The sequence below is a fragment of the Python bivittatus genome, unplaced genomic scaffold (genome assembly GCF_059951505.1).
Source record: "Python bivittatus isolate LINGU-HERP-01145 unplaced genomic scaffold, Pbiv_v1 ctg000850_np1212, whole genome shotgun sequence".
In the NCBI taxonomy this organism is placed as follows: domain Eukaryota; kingdom Metazoa; phylum Chordata; class Lepidosauria; order Squamata; family Pythonidae; genus Python; species Python bivittatus.
Window position 1 is genome coordinate 1,551,776 of NW_028277112.1, and position 27,630 is coordinate 1,579,405.

Genomic DNA, 27,630 nt, shown 5'->3' on the forward strand with positions numbered 1-27,630 from the left:
AGTGCAATTTTCTACTAATTTTCAGCAGGAAACAAACATAAAACAAAACCTGTTGTATTGAGATTTGGATAGGCTTAGCATGCCTATAGAAATTATACAATGATCCCCCTCACCTAACTTTTTTCAATTAAGGAAACAAAAAATTTACTTTCTTTCAATAATAGAATTATAGCTCTGCTCTTGCCCTTGGCTACCGATATTTTTAAAAGAAATTATACTTCCCTTGGCCACTGACAGATAGCCTACTCATTCTATTTTAAAGGGTTAATTGTTGTGGACCTCTAAGAACGGTGATATTTTGTAATATATAAATTAAATAAAATTAATCAGACATTGCAGTGGTTGTTTAATTGACTACTTGTGCATAAATATGTTAAATGCAGATTGATACAGATTTTAAAATTTAATCCACTGACAATTTATTCTTCATAATTTAAATAATTTCATTGAAGTTAGAGAAACTTAATTCTAAATAAACATACATAGATTTGGGCTACATTCAAATTTGTAGAATACTGAACTGAAGATAATTTATTCAACTTTTCAGAGCAATACATCAGAATATCTACAAATTTTACAAATAAGTTGAATTATCTATAGGTTTAGTAAAGTTAAAAAACAAATATTTAATGTTAAAGTATTCCGTGGGTTTGCATTCTGTGTAACATATCTAATGATCTTCAGTTTAAATGTTTGTGAAAATTAATGTGTGCATTTGCTGAAGCAAATTTCTAGCTGAATTGTAAAGCATACTGTGAAAAGTGCTTCCAGGGTCTTGTTATTCAAACCATGCAAGTAGTTTTGCTAATTAGTTTATAATAAATTTGCAACTCTGTACACTAGATAAACAGGTAAAGAGTTTATAGTGTAATTGTTCTGTGTTATATTCAGAATTTTATGGGAGTTGGGGTCATAGCAGTTATCAATACATAGCTAAACTTTGCTGATTCAACTTGTTTGATACTTGCATAGGAAACCATCAGGAAATTCAAGTGTTACAGGCTGGTCTGAAAAGTAAAAAAAATATATCCCTGAAGAAATTAATGACAAACTAGTTCCATATTTTTGCCAAAAAAACTCATGGCATGTCCATGTAAATACCAGCCACTGAACTTGACTTGAGGGAGTATTTGTCAACCTTACTAGGTAGACCAGACAGGAAACACGACCAGATGAGCTAATTCTACTTTGTTGTAAGGCTACTTTAACAGAATTTTGCAAGTCTGAAAGTACAATTGTCCCACTCCCCAGTCTCCTTTACAGCCTGAGAAATTAGGGAGGGTCTCTTCTGAGCCTGTTGCCCCACCCACTATCCAGCTGTGGGCTATGCAGTCTCTTATCTGATCATTCCTTAGGCATTGTCTCTCCGCCCATTCTCCCAAGGTCTTTCTCACATAACATTACAGTATTTACCATTTATTTTATTGACCTGTGCTGTTGTTTTCCACTTGCATTCTCTGTTTGCTTTCTTATTACTATTTCTTTTTAACTTTCTGCATACCATTATCTGAAGAAGGTGTTTTTTATTTTATAAAATTTGTATCTCATTTTTCCCTGAGAAGAAAACGCAAGTGGGGAATACTTGCCCATCAGATTTTTTGTTTGGAGTATGACTGTATGAGTCCTCCTTCTGGAGCCACCCCAAGAGTAAACATAAAACATTTTAAGAGTTTTATAATGTTTCTTTCATATGTAGAGTTCAAGGATGTTTTATCAGCATGAATATAGTCAGTAAAAAGGTTAGGTAAAATTGTTGCTCATTTTCTCAACAATCTGACTAGTCAGTTGACCAGGCCAAAAATCTACAAACAGAAGAGCTATAAGGGACTCCAAAATAGCATGATTGAAAGAAGTTTGGAGACAAAATATTAGTGTAGGGGCATTTAACAATAATCATGTTTATATTTTTAACATATTTGGAGCACCTTAGTCAGTTAGGTTTAAATTTTTACTTGGCTGCCAAAGCTTATAGGATGGCTTTGGGCAAATTGCAATATTTCATTGAAATTGATCTCAGTGGTATAAATCACCTGGGGAAGGATGGCTGTAAATGTAAAACAAATTTAAGGGCATGTGTCTGCTGCTTGAAACTGGGAATTCCACAGAATTATTTTATGTAATACAAGGTAAGCAAAAAAATAAAAATAAAACAAGGTTATAATTTTCTTAAGTCTTCTCAGTCAAGGTAACCACATCCTGTTTTGTGTGTCTGAGCATTTTAAAAAAGAAAGCATAGAGTTAACACAGTTTTGGTATCACATTATTGGTAATGGAAAGGCTAAGCAATTTTTTTTTTTTTTTTTTTGGTATGGATGAGTTGGTAACACAAGGCAGGTAACACAAGGAAAAATGTGATTTCACCTAGACATTTTTTCTGGCATTATATCTGGCAAGTTTTAATTAAGAGAAGCTTACAGTTTTCTCATTGCAAGTAACTTTTAAATATGCTGGATGGAGTATACATAGCAGTCACAGACATTTCTGTTAATTATAATACATTAAAAAAAGTGTATATTTAACTGTTTAGGGATTTTCTGATTTAAAATTCTTTTATTTTTTGAACTGGAAATCAACTTATGTGTTTTTTCAGTGTGTAGCTAGAAGAATAAGGTTGGTATAGACAAGACTAGAAAAACAACTTGATGCTTGCATAAATAGTGTCAGCTTTCTGAGTAATCCATCCCTTTGTATTGAACCAACTTTGTGGCTTCCATGTCACTAAGGCACAGAAATCTTTTAAAACCTCTAATATTGCCACACTTCTTTTTTCCTGGTTAGTCCTAACCTGCCTGCTTCTTCAGATTTTAAAAAACCTGGCCTGATGGGGGTGGGTGGGGATGTCATCATTATTATTATTATTATTATTATTATTATTATTATTATTATTACATCATATTTATATGGCCACTCATCTTGCTTTTACAAGCAACTCTGAGCGGCTTACAATGTTATTTATACTAACAATTACATATTAACAATTACATTAACTAAACTTGGCCAGCAGTGGTCGCAGGCGAGTCAGATCATCCGGGCTTTCTTCCTCTGCCAGTAATCTGTTGATTGTGTCGTTATTGGTTCCTGTACCTCGCGCAAAGCGCTGCCAGTGTTTCCTCCCACCAAAATGGGAGTACCTATTTATCTACTCGCAGATGGTATGCTTTTGAACTGCTAGGTGGGCAGGAGCTAGGGATGAATGATGGGAGCTCACCCCATCATGCGGAACTGGGCTCGAACTGCTGGAGTGTCGACCATTTCTGGCCAGCAATTCCAGTGTCATAAAGCCACTACACTACCGCGTCCCCATGGTGAATTAATGAATTAATCAATTGATGATTCCTACAAAATGTAATCTTTAATTGTCTTATGCCCAGTGAATAGAGGGCCACTTGGTGAGTGCTACAGAGATACTTTAAATTTTATATTATTTGTTTATTTATTTATTTATATTTCAAATTTAGACACCGCCCATCTCACGCGGAAGTGACTCTGGGCAGTTTACAGTAAAAACAACAAATAATATCAGTTGAAGTAGAATACAAATAGTATAAAATACAATAAAACCAAATATATACATAAATAATATCTTCTAAGATGCTAGTGATTGAAAATATATTAAATTATTAAATCTTATATAAAGATCTCCTAGAAATGCCAGTTAATTATTGTTTTTCACTTAGTAATTTTGAATGCATTCTTTTTAAAAATTGGGAAAATCATTCTAAAGAGAGCTGAGGTTTTGAAAATGCACCTTAAAAGTGAGGGAAGATAACGGAATAAAACAATAGCCTGGCCATATTTTTCTTGTAACATGTCTATTACAAGATTAATGAAAAAAATATTTATTCTGAATATATTTTTTTTCAGTTAATTTCATACAATTCTTTTCAGCCTTAACATTGAATACATTTTAATATTTTGGGAGAAAATATTTTTGTTACTTGTACTTCTCTCCAGAAAGCATACTCTTAGTACATCTATATGATGTTTATTTTTTGTTTTATAATATTTTGAAAAATTTAATTAGTAACTTTTTCAGTTACTATTTTTCTTCTATTTTTTTCTCAGGTTAGTTGCTCTATTATATGCAGAATTCAGAATTTTGCTATGCACTGGAATGACCAGGCTGTGTTGCAGCCATAGATTAATTTTGTTCAGTTTTTAGGTATGAGTACTCCGCATTTATCAGAGGATATACTTTAACTGAGAAGATTGAGATGAAGGAAGATAAAATGATGTGTTAATTAACAACTGTAAGCAAGAATTCCAAATTGGTGTGAGAGAGTTTCCAGGGCAAAACAATGTGATAGGAAATCTGATGGTTAAAAAAAATTAAGGACAAATGGAGATTTATTTATTTATTTATTTATTAAATTTATATGCCGCCCATCTCCCCCAGAGGGTGACTCAGCCAGCCCACCCAAAAGGGGGCCGACTAGTCCATTAAATAGAGCAGAAAGGAAAACCAAACACAAGAGATTTCAAATTTTGTTTTTGTATGTGTCTGTATGTATGTGTTTGGCTTGTTCTTGAGTCATGGCAGTTGCTGGAATTCTTTTGTTATGGCTTCTTTCTTCAACAACAACAACAAATACTACATGTAGTCCCTGGGTTAAGAACGCCCAGTTTACAGATGACCCATAATTAAGAATAGAAAAGGAACTTATTGTAGCAAAATTTGAGTTGAATACACAATGGTTCTAATTAGTTACACAATACTACTTATACAGTATTATACAATAATACTGTTCTAGCTTATATACAAGTTCAACTTAAGGATAGACCTTGGGAACAGAGCTCATTCTTAAAGTGGGGACTACCTGTATTCAGAAATTCTTGGATTTCTTATAACTTGCCTATGTGGCTCATTCCTGTCTGGGAAATAAAGCCTGACATTTGGACAGAAGAATTCCTTGTCTTTACAGAAATTAAAATGCATTGGATCCAGATATAGGGTATAAAGTTCATTAGCCATGAATGTAACCATTAAAAATGCCACCTGCACATCAGATGTTGCAAAGTGCTAGTGATTTATCTAAAGCTGAGGTATTCAGTTTGTGTTCTCTGGGGCCCCAGGGGTCTGTGAGAATCATCCAGGGGTTCAACATGACAGTTTCATACAATATGACATTGTATGAAATGTAGTATTGCGACATTAATTGTAAAGTTTTGTTCAAATAAAATGTATTACAGTATATGAAACTAATTTTTTAATGGGTTCCATGCTGATTTTTCACATTGAGAAGAATTACTTGGTATCTCAAGTTTGAAGACCACTGATCTAAAGGAACATAAGAGTCATTCTAGATTCAGCAAAGACCCATCTCTCTCTCTCTTTTTTTTTTTTTGCACCTTTGAGTCAGTGTTGACTCTTGGTGACTGCCTAGACTAGACCCTGCAATTTTCTTAAGATTTTCAGAAGTGGGTTGCCATTGTTTTTTTCCTAGGGCTGAGAGAAAATGGCTGACCTAAGGTCACTCAGCTGGCTTTGTGCCTAAGACAGAACTAGAACTCACAATCTCCTGGTTTCTAGCCTGGTGCCTTAACCATTACATGTTACTCTCTAAAGACCCATCTAGTTCAGCATTTTGTATAATGCATTTACGAACTGGATGCCTTCAGAAGCTTACAAGCATAGTCAGAAAGATAATAAGCCTGTTCCACTGCTGCTGTGTAGCAACTTGTATTTATACCATGCTGCCTGTCATTTACCATGTCTTTCATTCAGGGTGCAGTAAAGAGCCATCAGTGCTGTAGCCAGTGACGTTTCATGTAAGGACTGAAGCTGGTAAATGGGAAGCAGTACTACTAGAATCACTGTAGAACAGATATGTTAGAACAGATATGTTATAATCTCAACCAGAAAAGGTGTGAGGAAGAGGTTTAAGATTCAAACTCTGGGCCTGACAAAGCTCTGAAAGCTTGATTTCACTATTCTGCATCATACCATTTTGTGCATATATGGCTTCCGTTTATCTACAACGAACACTTTATCCATTAGTGTGAAGTCTGTTAGCTTCAGTAATTATGTAGTTCCTGAATATGGGTTGTGCTTCTGGAGATAAGATGTTTATGGTCATGCTGGATTTGAAGTCTGACAACCCATTTCTCTATGAATTTGTACTCAATGCCTTTTAAAATTATCTAAATTGGGATTTATCTTCAAATTCAGTGCAAAGCTGTCTACAATGTATAAAGAAGTGCTTCCTCTTAAAACTGAAGCTCCCCACATTTAATATTCCTTTAACATTGACTGGAAGAAAAACTTCTAATTTTTCATACGATGCAGGATTTTGTGTTCCACCATCATATGGTCGTCTTTGGCTAAAATTCCTAATCTCTGTAGTTTCATAGAGTTGCTGTTACGGCCCCAGTGATTTTGATTACCTTTTTTGGTACCTTTTCCAGTTCTGTAGTATTATTTTTGATATGTGGTAACCAGAATTGTACCCTGTATTTGAGGTGCTGCCTCACTTTAGGGTATTATTGTACTGGCTGTTTTATTTTTGGTTTCATTCCTAATTATCCTAAATTTAATACTCTTTTTGTTGACAGTTTCACTGAACTATCTACCACAACTTTTAAGATCCCTTTCCTAATAGATAACTGTGAGTTTAGTTGCTATTGTTGTATGTGAAATTTGAAGTTTTTGTCACTTTATACTTGTTTATGTTGAACTATATTTAGCGTTTTGATGTCCATTCAGCTTGTTTGGAGAGATCCTTTTGGTGCTCTTTGCAGTTCCTTTTTTGTTTTAGCAACTTAGTATCATCAGCAAACCTCATTGCTCATTCTCTATATCCTTAAAAGTAAAGTAAAAGAAACTGTCTCAACATTAACTCCTGTGGAACATTGTTTTGCACATCCTTCCAATATGAATCGAGTGCATCTATGTCTACTCTTCATTTTCTATTCCTTAACTAGTTACCAATCCATAAGAACACCTGTTCTTTTATCCTATGGCTGCTGGGTTTGCTTAAGAATCTTTGGCAAGGAATTTTTTCAAAGGATGGGTATTTTTGAAAATTCAAGTACAAAATATCTAATGGATTACCCATATCTGTATGCTTGTTTATACTCTCAAAATTATGTGTAGAGAAGCAGTGTTAGTTCTTTTTGAGTGTTGCTCATTTTTTTTACATAATCTGTTCTCTTTAACAATATTTCCTAAAATTCTAGCTGGAATATGTAAGTCGTCATCTGCAAACACTGTTGAAAAGTGATGAATTTGAAATCGTTCATAAATGTTTTCATCAATTATATAAAAAGGGAGAAATATTCTAATGGAGAGTTACAAAGTATACCTGCACTGCAAAAATTTATAATCCAGTATATTGTAATAGAAGGTTGTTCATGAATGCACATTCAAGGGGAGAAGGTGATGTGGGTGTCCAGGTTGATCCTATCAGCAGGTCCTTAAAGAAGCTGTCTCTTTTAATAGGCTTGCATATGGTCCCAGGAAAAGACACATTTGACTTAAGGAGGTGCTGACAGATGCAATATGCACACCCGTGTGGGCTCTGAATTGTATTTTCTCCTTCAAATCTGGATCAGAGCACAGTCCTGTTGAAATTTAAATTCAGCAATTAAATTTAAATATTGAAATTTAAATTCAGCAATTTAAGTGATTGTATGATATGCAAATGACACTATAGTCATTCTTGAAAATATTAAGTAACTTACATAAAACCCATTATATTCAATCTCCTGAAGCATTCATTACCTTAGTCGTTCCTTTTTAAAAAGGGTATAATAGTTTTATTAAGCAAATGTGGAGAATGTACAGTAGGGGGAAAAAACTCTTTGGAGACATATGAGTACCGTATTTTTCCGTTAATAAGACGCCCCCATGTACAAGAAGACCCCCACTTTTCCAACCCAAAATTAAAAAATCAATATTTTAAAGATAGTGCAGAACACATTTTTATTTAGTAATTAGGTAACATTTACCTGATATACTCGGTGGGAGGAGGTCCAAACCGTCTCTCTGCAGCTCTGTTTCCAGGCTCTTTTGCATAACTGATTACATTCAATCACGAGTGAAACTGCCGAGAGCTTGTCTCTGCAAACAGACTTCCTCCAGTTGGTTTGTTCAGCATCAGCTGACGTCAGTTACATAAGGCTCGTGATTGGAGGAAGTCTGTTTGCAGAGACAGTATGAGCAGTTTCACTTGTGATTGGAGGCTCGTGATTGGAGGAAGCCTGTTTGCAGAGTCAAGCTATTTCACTCATGATTGGAGACTAGCAATAGGAGGAAGCCTGTTTGCAGGGACAAAGTATGGGCAATTTTGCAACTGCACGGTTCTCTCCTCAGCTTACTTCCTTGCATAAGACACCCTTCAATTTTTAGTGTAAGGATTTTAGAAAAAAGTATTGTCTTATGATCGGAAAAATACAGTACTTTAATCTCTTTGTACAATTATAAGAATTGAGTAGTTTTTTGCAATATATATTAAGTTTTAATATAGCAGCGGAGTTTGTTGCTGAAATTAGAGAAATTAGAGGAGTATTTAGGTATCTGATATTCATTCCCTGTGATGTTGTGGCATAGGGGGCCACTAATTTTCAAGAAAGATAAAGATAAAGAATCTATGAATTATAAGAGGAAAGGTAATAGGAGAAATTAAACAGGTGAATGTGTTATGTGTTTTATTTTCTGAACCTGTAGTGTACCTTATCAAACAAATGGAATGTTCAACTTAGAATGAAAAGAGTTTATTCATTGTTTGGCCAACAACACAGTCTCATTGAAAACACTTTAAGAAGTTACTTTTTCACATTAAAAATTATGACGTTTGAACATACAAGCCTGGTCATTTGTAAATGTAAGAAAGAGTATAATAGTAGAATCTCTTCCCTCTCTTCTCTTTTGCCTTTAACTGCCAAATTGTGCTATATGTGTTTTCTGATGAGATTTTGTTTTGTGAGTGACTTTTCCAAAATGTTTCAGCAATAAAGTTGGTAGGCTGTTCAGGTTTTTACTCTGAGTTGAGCTGGGGAGAATATTAATGCTATGACAGGTTGTGTAACAGACTCTGAGAAAGTAGAGGAGGAAAAGGGACCATTGCAAAAGAGATACAGGTAGTCCTCAGTTAATGACCGTAATTAGGACTCGCAACTCCATTGCTAAGTGACATGGTCATAAAACGAAAACTCACATGACTGCTCTGATTTACGACAGCAGTTCTGGTTGTGGTTGTTAAGCGAATCACACACGGTTGTTAAGTGTGCTGTCATGTCACCTGACTGCAACCTGCAACTTCCTGCCAGCTTCCCCATTGACTTTTCTGGTTGGAAGCTGGCAGTGAAGGTTGCAAATAGCAATCACGTGACTGTGGGATGCTGTGACCGTTGTAATTCCATGCCAAAGTGGCCAAGTGCTGACCACAGTCACTGAATGAGTGGTCACTAAGCAAGGACCACCTGTACTACCCTGAGGTAGTCCTCAGAGAAGGGGGAAGCATAAGAAAGGGATTCAGAGCAGCTCTATCTTAATTACATTAGGTATAAGTTGAGTGGGAGAATTTAATAAGCTTCCAGGGTTCTGCTACGTTACCTTACTAGCAATAAAGATCTTTCCAGAAATCCAAGTGGTTTTTGTTTCCTGAGTTTGCCTGTCTAAAAGAGCTTGTCAGGTGCTATTGCACATTGCATGTGAGAGAGAAATAAAATCAAAGTGATTGTTTTTTGTATATTGGCCTTATGGCTGTAATAAACTGATTTGATTTGTATATTGGATAAATCTCCAGAATGCTGGACGGTTCCCCTTCTGAGAACACAGTGAATAATGAAACTGATAGGTGCACTTGTATTCAGGATGGGTTTTATCTTACTGGTTGGATAAGAAACATGGCAGATATGGAGGCATGGAGTAAGTACAGTATTGCTGAGTAAAGGACCACATGATGGTACAATAATGTTGATAGAGAGCAGTGTATCAAATTGATCAGTAAATTAAATTTAGAATCAAAATGCTTAGTGCAGAGTATCTGTGTTGAAAGTGAAAGCAGTATGGAATGCTTTTCACTTAGTAGACAAGAGGCCTGACAAGAGCCAGGAGTCTTTTGCTGTAAAGTCCTAGAGAACCCATCTATGGATAAAAAAAAAAAAGTGGGATGTCCTCAGCCCAAAGGCTTCTAAGCAACCCCAATGAGGCAAAGCAAATTATTTTAAGTTCCATTTCCAGGAAACTGATAGAATTCTCAGCTAGTGGCCTTTGCCAGGAACACAAAGTTAAAGGCCCAATCCTGTGAGAAAGCTGTTTTCTATAGGTAGGAAAGATACCATAGTGCAGTCTGTTTGCCTGGGCCAAGTGGTGATTTTTCCAACTTCTACTTAAAGGTGGAGCAACTACTCTAATTCTTGTACAGATGTTAAGGCACTATAGACAGTACATAAAAAAGTGTTTTATATTCTGTGGAGATCATCTTGGGTGGAAGGAAGTTCTGTAGGTGAGAGTTTAGATTCAAGTGTATAAAGATTTTGTTAAAATAATGCTTTTTATAAAACAAATGGAGTCAAACAATTCTTAAAAAGCAGGAGGGAAATAGTTATGGGAAACTCAGGAAATTGAATTTTGAATGCAATGAGTAAGCAGTGACTTCGAAAGCATATTAAAAATAATAGTACAAAAGGATGTGGAGGGCTTCAGAATGTATTTTGAGAGAAAATGCCTAAATAACTGTTCTGTAGTGGGTTGCAAGGGAAAAAAGAAAAAAAAACCCTCATTTGCTGTCTACAAGCTTTGGATTTAAGAATTTGGTATGCAATCCTACAGGTGTCTGTTATAGGTCGGTCTCATAAAGGTCAATTACACTTACTCTCCAGATATTGAAAAACTGAAGCCTGCAATGATCTCAGAACTTCATTCTTATATGATACTAAATCCATAACATTTTATTTTGAAATTTTAAGAATAATGCTACCAGAACCCACTTTTGTAAATGTTCTGAGTTTTTGTGGTGAGGAGTGTTTTTAAATAGAATGTTATAGATATGTCTTATCTATGTTAAATAGATAAGAACAGGTTTTTATCTAAAACCAGTTATATATTATGGTGCTTAAAAGTTTGGGAACCCTTTTGAATTTCAATATTTCTGCATAAATATTACCTAAAATGTGATCTGTTCTCCACACATGTCCTAAAACCAGATAAAGAGACCCAATTAAACAAATGAGTCAAAAACATTATACTTATTCATTTATTGAAGAAAATGATCCTAAGCTACATATCTGTGCGTGGCAAAAGTATGTGAACCTCTAGGATTATCAGTTCATTTGAAGGAGAAATTAGAGTCAGGTGTTTCAGTCAGTGGAGTGATAATCAGGTGTGAGAGTGGGAGATTCTGCCTTATTAAAAGAACAGAATTTTGGGTATTCGCTGTCAAAGTTTGATCTTCACAACTGGTGTGTGGAAGTGTGTTGTGGCTCAAACAAAGGAGATTTCTGCAGACCTCCAAAAAAAGAATTGTTGATGTTTTGCAGCCTGGAAAAGATTACAAAACCATTTCCAAAGAGTTTAGACTCCACCAGTCCACTGTCAGGCAGATCATCTAGATCACAGCAAGAACAAGGCATGTAATACTCTAGGAGGTCTTATAGAAAATTAGGGTAACATCTAAGGAGCTAAAGGCTTCTCTTGCATTGGCAAGTGACTGTATTCATGAGACCACCATCAGGAGAATACTGAACAACAGTGGCATGGCAGGGTTGCAAGGAGAAGGCCACTATTCTCTAAAAAGAACATTGCTGCCCATGTACAGTTTCAGAAAGACCATGTGGATGAGGCTACTGGAGAATGTTCTGTGGATGGATGAGACCAAAATAGAATTTTTTGGCTTGAATGAAAGACATTATGTTTGGCAAAAGGCCAACACTGCATTCCAGCATAAGAACCTTATCTCATCTGTGAAACTGGGTGGCAGTATCATGGTTTGGGCTTGTTGTGCTGCCTCTGGACCAGGACAGCTTGCCATCATGCACGGAACTATGAATTCTGAATTGTACCAGCAAATTGTACTATTTAATAAGATACTCTAGAGCTGCTTTTTTAAGTTGTGAAGCAGCACCAGTACCTTGGCCTGATTCCTTTGAGGATTTCCTGAAAAATATACCTTTATTGTTAATTCTTGATGTATCACTAGGAAAAAACAATTTAAGTATCCCAGAATTAGAAGAAATCTTTCACTGAAATAACCGCGAAATGCTTTTAATATTTTGAAGTATATGAAAAAGAATTCAATCTTTGGGAGATATAAGAATTACATTGTGGACAGGATGGCATGCCCTACTGTTCACTTCTTATATTGAGTCCAAATGACCTAACTGTACAGGATAAAATCTGTCATGTGGTTGGTATTCTCATTTTATATTTTGTACATACATACACATTGTCTTAGGTAAAAAATATAAATTTCTATTAAGTAGAATTCTGTCTAGCTGGCATTATTACTGTAGTTTTTTATGTTTCAGTTAAGCATTATTCATACATATAATTCACACTTTCCCTGTTACTTAAATCTTTTAATTAATATATGTTGTTCATGACTTCTGAATTAACTATGAAAATAGTCAATCTGTAAGAATATTTTAAAAATCTCTTTAAATAAATTCCAATAGCTCTGTTGAAGATACAACTTTGCATGTAGAATTAATCTATACAAGCAGTGGTGAGCAGTCCCTCTCCTCTGTAAAATTTATGAATATATTTATGCATAGGCTATATATGCAAATATGTTATTGAGATCTTGAACCATGCACTGACAGGCAAACTTGGAAGGCTTTACATATAGAGTTCTAGATTCCCTAGATGATTCCTAGATTTTTTTTAAAAATCCTTAATTTGTATCCTCTTTGTCAAAAAGACCCTTCTCTTTTTTAATAGATTATTTTTATAAACAGTTGTGCCCTCTTTGAAAAAAGAATATGTAATCCTCTGTTTCCTAAGTGCTGAGGGAAGATATCACTGTGAAATTAGGCTTCTTTAAGTTGATCAAAAACATTTTGCTTTTTTTATATATTGATGTGAACTTAAAAACAAATATTTATATGATGGAATGGATATTTCTAATCTGAGGGAATTTGTCTAGATGTCTAATTAAGATTGGGGAAAAAAATTGTTTATTTACCAGACCAAAGATTTTCAAACTCTGGTCTGCAGATCACTGGTGGTCCACGGAGACCACTACAACCTCATACGTTCACCATTTAGCTGGCCAGGCCCAAGCTTACTTGTCACCTCAGGCTTTGTCCTCCTTTATTCTGTATCAACTGGCTAGCCAAGCCGGAGCCCACCCACTACCACAGCTTCCATTTTCCAGCATTTGCCGCTAGTCAGATGGTTTGAAAAACTGGATTTGTGGCTGAGAACTGTTTTGTTGAAGCATACAGATAATAATACAAGCAACAAGAGGGGCACTAAAATTCAGAAATCAACCAATAAGAACATGTGTTAAGTAGAGTTATTTTTGCTATTCTTTGGCTTCTACAGTTACCCAGTGTGCATCGGTAATAAGGTTCCTCGGCCTTTTCTAAAACTTGTAGATTTCTAGATCATCTGACATCTCCCTTTCTAAGCATTATTTTGCTAGCATGTGAAATTTAGGCTGTCCTGTGATCGTTTGCACATTCTATGAAATCTCCTTCCTTTGGTATTGGTATGTAGCCAAGTCTTCTAATCTCTTGACCACCATGTCATTTTCCAGATTTGCTGCCATATTTTGCTTAGAACTTTTACCGATTCTTCTTCTGTTGTTTGCCATATTTCTGTAGATATTCCATCAATTCCAGTAGCCCTCTGGCTTGATAATGACCAGAGTGCTGTTCTAACTTAATCTTCTAGTACTAGATGCTCTTCTAAGTATGGAATATTTTCTAAGGTATCTTGGATGTTGACATCAGTACTGTAAAGAATTTCAGTATGCGCCTTCCATTTTTGTTAGATCTTACTGATATCAGTTATTATCTGTCCATTGGCATCCTTTATTACATGGCATACCAGTGTGAGGTTGGAAACTCCTAAGTTTAGAGATTTTTTGGAAGACTTTTCTTATTTTTCCATGTCTCTTTCCATGTTTGGCAGAAAATGGTCCTGTAACTAACTTGGTCATATAGTTAACTTGGTCCTATTGTGAACATCCTGAACTGGGGCTGGAAGACAGCCACCATCCATGCAGCCTTTTTAGTGCAGGGAACCTTTGGAAAGCACATATCCTCAACTCTACTGCTTCATTCTTCCCAGCTGCAACTTTTGGACCATCTGGGCCACCCTATAAAGAGTTTATTATAATAACTGAATCTTCTGATTACCATTGTGTAAATCCTGAAAGCATGGCTGTTTCTTGGAATCAATAACAACTCTGTCTTGTTTGCATTCAGTTTCAATTCGTTATTGCACAAAGAATCCTTTACTTCCTTCCCTCTCTTCCAAATTAAATCCCTCACATCCAAATAAATCCAAAAATGCGAGGGAATTCCTGGAAGCTTGGTATTCAGACAAGACAGCCGTCAATAGGAACATAGAGATAAACAACATCTACGCACTATTCAAAAGAGACAATAAAAAGGAAAACAAAAGACCAGAACATCTCACCAGCAGTCATTACCCATATAAGCAGAGATTAACACCAAGATTATCACCAGATATACAATCAGCAGTAAACAATACCCTAATCAAGGAACTACCAGAGGGGAAAAATAAAACAAAACAAAACAAAACCCCCACCAACACTGCCAGGGTATGCCACTGTATATAAACAGAGAGCAAACCCGACCTCATTCTAGCACTGAAGATGTTACCTAGCCGGGTGGTGAAACGTTTGCAAAAAAACAGCCAAGCTCAGAGAACCCCAAGGACTCCACAATACATCCTGTTTTGGGCTGCCTTGAGTTGGCCCAAAATAGGGGACCAAGGGTGTTAATTAGAACTGGATGTTTTGGACAATACTTAGTTTCACTAGTTTCTAGTCAGTTTTTGGACTCAGTTGAAAGCATTTGTGCTGAGCTGTAACATTCTAAATTGTTAGGCTTACTGGCAAGCTTTTGGCAAAATGTCTTTGGCATTTGACTTGGTACAGCTTGAGTAGGATCTAGGTTCTCAATAGAATGTGGTTACATATTGCATACTAGGGAGAAGCCATTGAAACAGGTGATGGCAACAAGACATCCAATATGCGCTGTATACCAACCATAGTTTAATTCTAGCTCTTCTGGCTCTCATTCTTCCCATGTTTTAACAAAGTTTTTGTCCTGTGCTTTTTGACTTTGAAGCTGGGCAACTGTTGTTTATTGGCATAACTTGACACATCTGCCCTAAGAAACTCTGGCTCTTTCTCATAAAATGTTTGATTGGGTTGCTTCATGCCATATAAAACCTACCCAGAATATGAAGTCACTGTTGGAAGACAGATATTCTTGGAGGCTACCTCACTTGGTAGCAAGTGAGGGCATTTTGTGCTCTTTTATAGATTTTCTCTTACTGTACATATCTTAGTGTCTTTTAAAATTGTTATTCAGTTTTATGTTTGATTTTATAACTTAGTTACTTGTTTTTTTGTTGTTGATATTTTAATCCTTTTAATGTATGCCAACTAAAGAATTTTGGTAAGCAAAAAATAAATGGAAAATTGCAGGATATTTTGTACAGTTATGCTTTTGACTAAGGTTATCATTTTCCTTTTACAGAATGTTGGTTTTGAAAGCTCAGGGAAGAAGCCACAGGGAGAAAAACATAATCCAGTGGTAAGCATGACTGTTTATCCCATTTAATTATTTAACAAGTAATATTTCAGTCAGGCTGTTTATTGAAATAGATATAGCAGTTAGGGATACTAATGTAATGTTAGAGAATAATCAGGAAATGAAAGAACATCTTACTCAATTTAGCTATTCAATTTTAAATGCATAGTTTAAAATTTTAAAAACTTTTTGTTCTTAAAATGAGAAAGCCTTAGTTATACCCTCTCTGTTTCTCCAGTCATTAGACCCTTGACATCATAAATAAAGGTACATAGCAAAGAATGGGGGAGAGGGAGAAGTGGGGGAAGGCAAGGCATCATATACATGAATGCTAGTGCTTAATTTTCAGAAAGCATGTAGTAATTTACATATGTGATTAAGATTAATACTAGTATCTCTTTAGTATTAAATGCCATACATTCCCTTGTTTTGCCATTTGCAGGAGATGTTCTGGCCAAATTACAGTGTGTTTAGTGTTCATTGCTTTCCTACACTATAAGTAAAATAAACTGGCTACCAGAGATCCACATCTCTGGTATGACATAGTTTTCTATTCTGATGATGTATATCCAAGAACTGTTAAAAGTGGAGACTCTGAAAGATGTAATAGGTTGCCACTAATTTTTATTTTAAAACAAAATGATAAGATAATGAAACCATAGCTACAGCTACCCAATTTAAGGGTATCTATTTATGTTCTTAATCAGATTTTGTTCAAGATGAATAAAAAGATAGTTACATGGCTGACTTTCACATGTCTTTTTTGGGAGGATACATTAGTATAAAGAGGCTGATGCTTCTGTTTAGAGATAATTTTATTCAAGAAAATGCATGAACAAAATTTGTAAAAGTTTGAACTTTCTTAGTACTTAGGGTCTTTCCTTTAAAAACATATCTCATGTGTGTAAATATATGGCAACATTTTGTTCAACTTCCTAGGCTTGTTACTCTTTTTAAGCTACTTCTTTCTTTTCTCACAACAGTGCCTGAAAATGACAACAAAGCGGAACTTGTTTGTGCGATTGGTCCCATGCCGCTGTTTGCGTGGAGAAGAAGAAACTGTGACTGCACTTGATTACTCTCACTGCAGCCTGGAGCAGGTGCCTAAGGAAATTTTTACTTTTGAAAAGACATTGGAAGAACTCTATTTAGATGCTAATCAGATTGAAGAGCTTCCAAAGGTATGTTGCATTCTAATATTGTATATAAATGAATAACAGTGAATCCTCACATAAATGCTTTGGGTACAAAGGCAGGTAGAGGGAATGTAAATCTTCTAGTAGTTTTATAATGTTTGTACCTCAGGGAAAGAGTGCTGATATGACAAAACTAACTCTAAGGTCCTGTACACATACACCTCATTTTTGCTGAAATGAACCATGGCTGCTTGGCTCCTTCTTGATTATTGTCCTAGCATTGTGAGTGGTCCAAACACAGTAGATTTTATGGAGCAGAAAATAGTTCATAGTATTCAAGACTATGGACTATTTCCATTTTTGGAAGTGTCAGTTTTTAAAAAAATTACTAAATGACCCTCTTGAATGTGGATTGGTGGTAAGGTTCAGAATCCAAGCAGTAGGTTTTGTGCATTCCTAAGTGAAGCATATTAGCACCATTGCTTCAGATAATCCCTTCCCAGAGGCTTCCTGTAGACACTAAATAATAAAGGTTAAAATAAAGTGGTCATACTGAATAGTAGTCCTGAGTTCTGTTTTTCAAACACAACACAGTAGAATAGAGTATAACCTCTGTAATATATTGATCTCAAGGTCTAGCCATGCCTCAGGATGGGGCACTTCAGAAAACTTGTTAATATGAAGAAAGAACCACTGTTAAAGCATTAAAGCAGATCATATGCTGAAAGGCATGCATAGCATCTTTGAAGGCTATTACTAATTGTCTACATGTCCAGATGTTTCCACTGCAGTGACTAGTAAACTGAAGCATTTGTGCATGTGCATGCAGATGCACACATGCACAGAGATATGCAGGAATAGCTTTTGATGCAGCTAAGCAGGCGTTCCAAAATTTTTCACATTTTCACAAAAGGTGCTTCACTCACACTGGCATGTTTTGTGAAGCATTCGTTTTAGGTGCTTTGCGCAGCTCTGCTGCTGTAGGTCATTTTGGTTGATAATACTAAATAGTAAAAGAATTAGATAATTTACCAAGATGACCATGGCAATCTTGGTCCAATATTTGAGCAAAAACCTGAATAAAACAGGTCCACATAATATCATCCAGATCATTATGGCATTGCAATGTAATCACATGCAAATAAACATTTTTTCACTTCCCTTTACTGACTGAATCAGCAAAAAGTGTAATGTTGAAAAGCAGCTTCTTGTCACTCAGACATTCTGTCTCAGGATCCAAAAGCTAAACAGATTAAAAACTATTGGATAAACAGCTGAAACAGATGTTTCATAATGAGCAGCTGACTGCTATGCCTTTCCCCTCTGCAGCATCCTAGCAAATAAAGCCTCATATACTACAGAATGATAGTAAACATAAGTTGTTTCAGTGCCCTAAGTATAATGAAGTAGGTTTCCAATACTTCTGTCCCTAGTTTGATTTTATTAATTCCAAGTTGTTTTTTGTTAGGACTCAAGGTGTCAACTCCCATGTTTCTGGAGATTTAAAATCACAGAATAAACATATTTAAGATGTACATTAGGGAGATCAAAATGTTCATATTGGCAACAAACCTTACAAAGGTGACAAATTGTATATAAATGAAGTTTTAAAATGTGCACTGTAATCAGGAATATGTGATTGAATGTTTTGTATAAGTTGATTTTGTGATCCTAGCCACATTTTTACTTCTTAAGTGATTATCACTTCCCAATTTGAGATACAGAATTTTTCAGATAAAATTTAAGGTTAGGGTTTATCTGTCTTTCTCTGGGAAGTGGGATCTTGTAGGCATGAGAAAGCCTACCAACTTTGATTAAGGTGTCCAACTTAATGTACATACAATTTTGTGTCAGGTTTATACCTATACTTCCTCCTTGCAAGTTTCCGCTTCTCAGAGGTAGAGAGTTTGAGTGGGTGGATCCAGGGAGTGGTGAATGAATCTTTGCATGAGAGAGTACTGCCACCAGACTCGAAGGAAGGGTGTTGTCTTTCTGCTCCTGAAAAAACATTCTCTGGATTGATCAAGCTGCCTGAGTGCCTGCTAGTTATGTAGCTGCATTTCTTGGAGGATACTGATTATTATTATTTTTTAAAATATAATTTTATTGAATAATTTTTAACAAGATAAAAACAATACAGATATTAGAAAAGAAACAAAAAATAAGAATAGTGAATAAGAAAGAAAATAGAAATAGAAAAGAAAAAGAAAGAAAGAAAGAAAGAAAGAAAAAAAGATTATAAAGAAGCAGCTTCCAATCTATTTGACAGAGTTTATAAATATATTTATATTTTATCCTCTCTCTGTAAGGTTACATTATAATTTCCTTCTTTCCATAAGCTACCTTTTCTAATCTTCAAACCCATAAATCACAAGTTCCATTTTTCTCTTTTTTCAGCATAAAGCCCACAAGGGGTTTCCAGTCACTGATAAATATAGTTGTTGATTTTTCTGTAATCAAAAAGTTAATTTTGCCATCTCTGCTAGTTCTTTCATCTTCACCAGCCATTCCTCCGATGGGGTATTTCAGGGTCTTTCCATTTTTGCGCATGTAATAGAGGATACTGATTATTTTGACCCCTTTTAGTCTGGGGTCAGCCCTGGTTTTGGGATGGAACCAGCTATGGATAGATTTAATTAATTAATTAATTAATTAATTAATTAATTCAATTTAGGTGCTGCCTGACTCCAGACTGACTCTGGGCAGCTCATAATATAATATACCATAAAAATGCAATACAAAACAAAACAAGATAGGATCTGGTCACTTTATACAAAAACATAAACAAAAATATAGTCAATAAGGGGCTCCATCCATCTTACCCAAGGCCTGGGAGAACAACCATGTCTTCAAGGCCTTATGGAATGCCAACAGGATGGGAGCTACATGGGTTTCAGGGGGATCTCATTCCAGAAGGCAGGCGCCATGGCAAAGAAGCACACTTCCTTTGTCCCAATAGATGGCACTGTTTAAAGGAACCTGGAGCATGCCAACTCTGCCAGCATGTACTGGCTGGGCAGAAACCAGGGGACATGGGGGGCGGGTCTGCCAGATAAGCTGGCCCTTAGATGCCATTAGATGATAATGAGATGGATGACCTCTTGTGGGACAGTTTTAGAGAGTAATATTGGGTGAGTGCTTTTACACCCTGACAGCTATGCTATGGGGTGCCACAAGGCATTATTCTCTCCCCTCCCCCATGTCATTTAAGGTGTCTGTGAAGCCATTAAGAGGAGTCATCAAAAATTTTGGGGCTAAATATCATAAAATGTGCTGACACTTGACTCTATTTCTCTATAACATTCAAATCAGGAGATGCTGTGCAGATTCTGAACCAATGCCTGGGTACAATAATGAGGTGGATCAGGGCCATTAAACAAAGACTGAATCCTGCAAGATGAAGAATGGTGGGTGGGTGGCTCCTGGGTTCAGGAATTGTAGAGCTCATTTGTTCCGATTTATTCTATATGGGGTTGTGCTTACTTAGAAATAACAGGTACATAATTTGGGTGTGCTCTGCACTGCACTGTCTGCCATTAACTACTAAGCCAGGTTCACGATTTTTATTATCATTGTTTAGGCCTTGTGTGCAACTACAGGTAGTCCTTGTTTAGCAACCACAATTGAGAATGGCAACTCAGTTGTTAAATGAGGCAGTCACTAAGTGAAACTATAACTGTGCTTACAATCTTACTATAGCTTTCCTTTGCTTTACAGGAAAGTGAAGGTCGTAAATACAAGGATTGCTTGCAAAGTTACTTTTTCGTCACTGTTGTAACTGTGAATGGTTGTTGTATGAGGCAGTCACTAAACAAGGACGACTTACAGGATATCCGTCAGATTATAAACCTCAGGAAGGTCCTGCATCATGTACTGAGAATTACTAAATGCCGTCTGGTGGCTAGTCACAGTCTGATCTTCTCGGTGGCAGTGCCTACACTCTGAAATGCTTTTCCCCTAAAATTTGTGGAGGTGCCTACTATACTATTATCTAGGCACCCCTTGAAAATTGCTTCTTCAAGCCATAGAGTTTTTATTAGTCCATCCTTCCCCAACATGGGTGCCATCCAGATGTATTAATTTCATCTCCCGGATTTCTGAGTAATAGGTCATGCTGGCAGGGAAGTTCTGGGAGTTGTTCCATAAATCTGGATTGTATCAAGGTTAGGGAACTTGTACTTAGATTAATTGAAGATTTGTTGCAAAGTTTTGATTTTTCAAAATTCTTCATCAGACAAGATGGTTGGAAAATGTGAGGGTGAGGGGAAGTGCTTGTGTTTGAGCTTTGTCTATACCAGTGTGAATTCTTAGAGGATATTAGGAACTGTCTCCAATTGTGTTATTATTTATAGAATTTATATTGGGCTGCACCAAGGAATCTCCAAAAGTGGGGGGGAAATCAAATTTTTGTCAGACTCCCATTTTTGTAAATACAAACTCCAGTCTAACCTTACCACATGAACAGAACCATATGTGTCTTATGTGTTTACTTGATAAAAATACAGGTATGCGCTGGTTACTAAAAATTACAATATTTGCTGTAAATGTTACAATATTAAATTGTGAACTGTATTTTCAAAGTTGTTAAACAGAATATTTTTTTATAGATCATTTCAAAGATTCATCAGTATTTTGCCCCATTAACACTTTTACTTATTTATTCTCTTTGTCTCAATAGCAACTTTTTAACTGTCAGTCTCTGCACAAGTTGAGTTTGCCAGACAATGATTTAACAACATTGCCTGCATCCATAGCAAATCTCATTAACCTCAGGGAACTGGATGTCAGCAAAAATGGTGAGTTGTTTTTCTTCATGAACACCAAAGAACAAGACATAACAGTGGGCATTCAGATTTCTGAATTCTATGAAAATAACTTTGGGTTCAAAGATCCAAAAGTGTGATAGTACATGCAAATATTTTTTTCTTGAATCAGTCCATTTCACTGAAACAATTTTCGTCTTCCTTTTAGAAAAGCTTTATGTTTTGGCATGGCACAACTAAAGTTAAAAGAAAATAACCTGTATAATACTTTCCTATGCAAGCAGGCTGAATTGGAGACAACAATTCTGGAAGATGCATATATTTTATATCACATTAACTGGAGAGCTCTTATCTGTTTGTGCTAGAAAACATTTTTACTTGTTTGTTACTGGCTTGCAACTAGATTAGTCATTATACCAGCCTGTCAATTACTACTTGAGGTGGTAAAATTAATATCTCCTTTGAGTCAAGCTGGAAACTTTATGGACACATCCTTTTAGTTTTCATGGTCTGCCATTGTCTTCTTCTGTGTTATTTTTATGACAAGCTTAGGGTTTCCTGGTGGTCTTCCATCCAAGTACTAACTAAGTCTGGTCATGCTTAGCTTTGCAAGATCAGTAAAAATTGCTTAGGTGCTTCTACCTAGCTGGACAAAGACAATATCAAGTTGAGCTTGATTCCTGTATTCAGGTGCCTGTGTTCAGGCATGCAAATAGAAGAGGAGCATGTAGATGCAAAAAGAATTGTTAGTTTTATGAACAATACAAACCTAAGTTGGGAACCCAGATTGACATTAATTATTGCTCAAATCAATTAGCTTTGTTTAAAAGAAATATATTACTGGAACTTGTAACAAAATACCTCAATGTTTGATGCTTTCTGTTTGGAATTTCAGCATCACTGTTCCATTTTTCCTTTTTTCCCACTGGCAGTTGGTTAGCATTCCATGTTTTTATTAATTGGGCTAGTGTGTGTTGTGTTCCTTTTTGCTTTGTCCCTAAATACTATTTATTTGATTAATTTCTGTGTCAGCAAATTTTAGAGCTTCCCCAAATCTGCTTGTCAGTAGGGCCTGCATGAGAACTGAGATTACCATAAATATTTGTGATCTACTTTATTGATTTTGTTGTAGTGTTACGTGGTGGTCTTTCTTTTTGTTGCCTGGATTCTCAGTTTCATTTCAAAATGTCTTAAGTAGGTGCACTATTTTTACAGCTAGACAAAATCTCATACTTTCTGTCTATGTGGGGCAAAGATAAGAAGATATTTTAGTGTAATCAACTCCAGTGTAACCTTTTCCACAATTCTTTATCTGAACTCTAAGGAGCATTAAAAATACTGATAGTTTATAAAACACTGATTTAGATTGCTCCTTTGTCTAGACTTTTTGTATGTAGTATGTAAACTAGCTGGCAGGGGTTTAGCAGGGTGGAATGTGCCCTTGATGAAGAAAGCAGGATGGGTGCCTCATTCCACATGGAGTAAGATTCAGAGTGTGCATAGAGTGCAGTATTAATAACATAATTATTAACAAGCTCAGCAGCTACTTGAACCAAGCAAAATGTTACTTTAATTTTTTTCTTTTGTGCTTTTTAATCTGCAAAAATTCTGACTATATTTGGTTTGTTTTTATATTTATATTTATATATTTATATATATATGTGTGTGTGTGTGTGTGTGTGTATGTGTGAAAGAGAGAGAGAGAATTTCGAGAATGATCTTTCTGCATCTACTGCTGTTACTGGCATAGTAAAAAAAAAAAGCCAGGCATTCAGTGGAACCTTCAGTAAAACATAATGACAAAGCATCAAGTTTGCAGCTTACTTTATTGTTGATTTTTTTTAGCAATAATACATTTCAGTAATGTTTCAAACCAGCTACTAATTGAACTTTTCTTTTCAAAAAGCCCCCAAAGGACTCTTGTATCTTTATATTCAGGTATTCACCAATAGTGCTGTCAGTAGATACATAACAAATTATGTGGTTGAGCTGATTGATCTTGCCAGTATCTTGGATTGTATCCACAATCACAGAGAAAATGGAGCTTTCTTTATATATTTTATGATTCCATCACCAACAGAAAGAATGATAATCAGTTATTTGAGTCTGGACTCAAGTACTTTAGTGTTCTACTCTTCATACTCAGCAACTAATCCAGCACAGGATTATAATATTTAAGAAGGTCGATAACTCAGAGAAGACTTTCACTGGATCCACCTGAGCACATACCAGGCTTCTTTATACTTGGTACAAAATAACTGGGACACATTCTTCACAGATCAAAAAGATCCCAATGGAGCAAAGACTAGCATATTGACTTGCAGGATCTGTAGAACCCAATTAAAACATAGGTATTTTTAGGTTTTGTTTCTGCATAGGAGAAATCTGAAAGGGTGTGTGATCATTGGATTTTACCAGGACTTCAATAGGTTTCAGATGCATTGCTTCAAATGCCTGATGGCTATGTTTAGCAATAATTGATTATTATATACAATCTTAAATATTTATAGAATGGAACAGATGAGCTGAACTGTTGCCTTTTTAAAAAAAAGATGTCTGCATTGTAACTAAAAGATAAATTCCATATTCGGAACATAATGTTTTGAGTTTCATTGTTCCTTAACTATCTCAAGCTGAGCAAAAGCTCAAGGCAGACAAACAGAAAACCCACTTCTATTCTTTCAAAATTGATATTGGCTGAAAGGATGCTTGCAGGGAACTCAGTTCCTCATGAAGGGGTTCTATCATACCCATGAAGCTGACAGAAGGAAATAAATAAATACTGTTACACCAAACACTACTTCTGAGATCTGTGAAAATATCAAGAACGGTAAAGTTTTAGCAATTGTTGAGGCCAGTGTAAATCCTATTTCAAAGTAAGTTCTATTGTAATTTGTGTGTGTGTGTGTGTGTGTGTGTGTTCAGGTTAAGCATAAGATCTTGTATTTGTTAAATTTTTCTCTGTTTTAATTTAAAAGTGCTCTTTCAAATGGGGCTAGGAATTAATTGATAAATTTAGTTAGTTCAGAGCTCACTTAGGTTCACTTTTTCACTAACTTTTTAAATTAGCTAATTGAATACAAACTTCATGCTTTATAGTTCACAAATGCTTTTGCAATTTCATGTTTGTCTGAGGATATTGCAGTTTTAATAAAAAAAACCAGCCTGATAGCTTTGGCAGCTGAGCAGTCTGTGGTGTAGAGTATTAACTGAAATAAAAGAGATCCATTCAAAAAGTTGCTGCTGCTGCAATTTAAATACATCTTAGTAGTAATAGTGCACTATTACTACTCACATTTCTCTCATTTACAGAAAAATTATCATAATTAATTGTAAAATTAAAGACATGTAGTTTGTGCAAAATTATATATACACACACAAAACAAACAAAGAATTATGAAAAAAGAAACAAACATACAGGATATAAATTTACAGACATGCATACATCAATAAATGGAAGCCATGGTTGTTACAGTCTTGCACAGCTGAGCTATATTAATAAATTCTGCAAGGTACAGAAAATCCATTTTCTTTGTTTAGATGTTAATTCCCATGTAATATCATTGTAAAACAAAGTCATGTTATTCATTTTCTGATACTTTTTTTGTGTTCTGATTCTATAGGCATACAGGAGTTTCCAGAAAATATCAAGAACTGTAAAGTTTTAGCAATTGTTGAGGCCAGTGTAAATCCTATTTCAAAGTAAGTTCTATTGTAATTTGTGTGTGTGTGTGTGTGTGTGTGTGTGTGTTCAGGTTAAGCATATGATCTTGTATTTGTTAAATTTTTCTCTGTTTTAATTTATCTAGGCTTCCAGATGGATTTTCACAGTTATTAAACCTAACACAGTTATACCTGAATGATGCTTTTCTGGAATTCTTACCAGCCAATTTTGGCAGGTAAGTTGTAAATGAGTTTAAAAATAACAAGGTCTGTCACTATTGGCTATGAAAGAGGATGGAATGTTAAGATTCTTCTTGTAAATAACTTAAATTGCTAAAATTCTATAAAACAGTACCTTTCAAAATGAATAAAATGAATTAGAGAACAAATGCTCTTAAGTTACACTAAAAGATGGAATTAGCTTAAAGGAATTCTGAACAATGCTTACAAATTTTTTTACTCTATGAAAAATATTCATGCTCTGAAACAGGTACAATATTCTTTACAAACAAAATTGATTGGATCCAACTTGGACTCTGGAATTGGGGTAGCTCATAGGATGTAATCTTGGCAACCATTTGTACTATTATTCTGGATTTGTTTCACTATGTAGATGTGGACAAAGTATATGGAGAGATGACAACCACAGCCTGTTTACCTTACTATTTCTCCTGGATCTCTCAGAGGGTTTTAGTATCAACAGTTATAGAATATTCTTCTGGATTGATTGGGGATTGATCCTTAGTAGCTTTAGCTTAGGGTAGTTCTGATTCTTTCTGTTAGGCCATATCCAGTTGGTTGTGCTGGGGAATTCTTGATCAACACTTAAGCTATTGACCTGTGGTCTCTGATGTGAGATTTGCCCCGTTCGACAGAGAAACTCTCGTGACACGTGTGGTTCACAAAGAAGGTTTACTCATGCGTAACGTAGTAGTCACAAGCAAAGCCAGGACTGGCTTGGTACAATTGTATCACTTGTTATATTCCCCCCTTCCCGCGCTTTTTCCCGCCTCGTGATCGCGTTGCGGCTGTGGGCTATTAGGCCCCCCAATGTCCCCCCTGATCGTTCATGATGGCAGGGTCGGTCAGAGTCCATTGTCCTTGATTGCCAGTCCCCCTCCGGCTGGGTTGGTCCCTCCCTGCTACGTGCAGACCCGCGGGTTCTGTGCTGCGTTGCGATCTTGTTTCGCTGCCCTGCGGCCCCGTTCCTTGCTTGCTTGCGCCGTTATCAGTTCATAGTTAAAAACTTCCGCTGCGGTTTTCCTGTTTAGCTGGCCGCAGGTGGCTCGTTAATTAGCGGCGCTTTCGGTTCCTCTTTTCCCCGCTAGCTACCGCCGGTGGATTCCGCGTGGTCTGGTTGCGAGCTTCCCTGCAACCCCGTGCTTCCCTGAAGCCTCGTGCTGACCGAACCTGACATCTGAAGGGTTCTATCTTACCCTCCCATGTTGTTGAATACCTGCATGAAACTGCTGGGGGATGTTTCCTGGAGCTTTGGAGCAGGGTGTCATGAGATTATTGATGACACCTATTGCTCCTTACCATCCAGCTCCAGGGAAGAAGTCAATATCTTTGAGTGTTGGCTAAGTTCAATAATGGACTGAATCAGAACAAAAAAATGGAAATTAAATCCAGGATGGAGGTGCTGTTGATAAATAGGAGACCAGACTCAGGAATTGTGATGTAGGGCATCCAGTGACAGGGGAGGTAGACTTAAAGGGAGTTTCTAATCTCAGTGAGCTACAGGCAAAGATCACCTACCACATCATGCTCCTTGGGTGATAGCCTCATGCTTGCATATTAAAGAGATTCCAAACCTTTTAATTAATGTATACTTCCCTTCCTTTTGCTAACATTCACAGTTCAGGCAACTGTGGAAAGAGTTTAATAACTACTTGGAATATTTCCTTGAGTCTAACCCTTCAGCTTCTGTTATATTAGGAAGGGATTTTAGTGCAAGGATAGGACCAGATGCTGTAACTCGCTACTTTCACTATAATACCTGCCCTCCTGATGTGGAAGAAGGCGTCTGTCCTCTCTCCCCATGTGGCCTCGATAGGATCTGCAGTCTTGGGGCTGTAAATGGTGACTGCCCTGCAGAATTTACTTATTGGTTGGCGTACCATATGTCAACAGTAGATTATTTGCTGCTGTCCCCTGATTTGGCCACTAGTGTAAATTTTATCAAAGTTGAGCCTCACCAGATGATAATTTCCCCTTACTTTGGGGCATTGACTTCCTCTTTAAATCAGTACAATCCATAGACAGATTTTTTCCACCTGTTGAAATACGGACACAATTTTTACATGTAAAGGGGAATGAAAAATGGGGATACCTTC

At 36.1% G+C, this 27,630-nt stretch overlaps 1 protein-coding gene across 4 annotated transcripts in view; it reads left to right on the forward strand.

The window, feature by feature from the left end:
• Positions 1-27,630, forward strand: part of ERBIN (erbb2 interacting protein) — a 107,807-nt gene that overhangs the window by 22,928 nt on the left and 57,249 nt on the right. For all 4 annotated transcript variants that reach the window (XM_088130372.1, XM_088130370.1, XM_088130373.1 and 1 more), the window contains exons 2-6: positions 15,679-15,735; positions 16,716-16,913; positions 21,547-21,664; positions 25,255-25,333; positions 25,441-25,530. In XM_088130372.1, coding sequence (XP_087986498.1) covers positions 16,725-16,913; positions 21,547-21,664; positions 25,255-25,333; positions 25,441-25,530 — 476 coding nt within the window. In that variant the 5' untranslated portion in view covers positions 15,679-15,735; positions 16,716-16,724. The remainder of the gene's footprint in view (positions 1-15,678; positions 15,736-16,715; positions 16,914-21,546; positions 21,665-25,254; positions 25,334-25,440; positions 25,531-27,630) is intronic.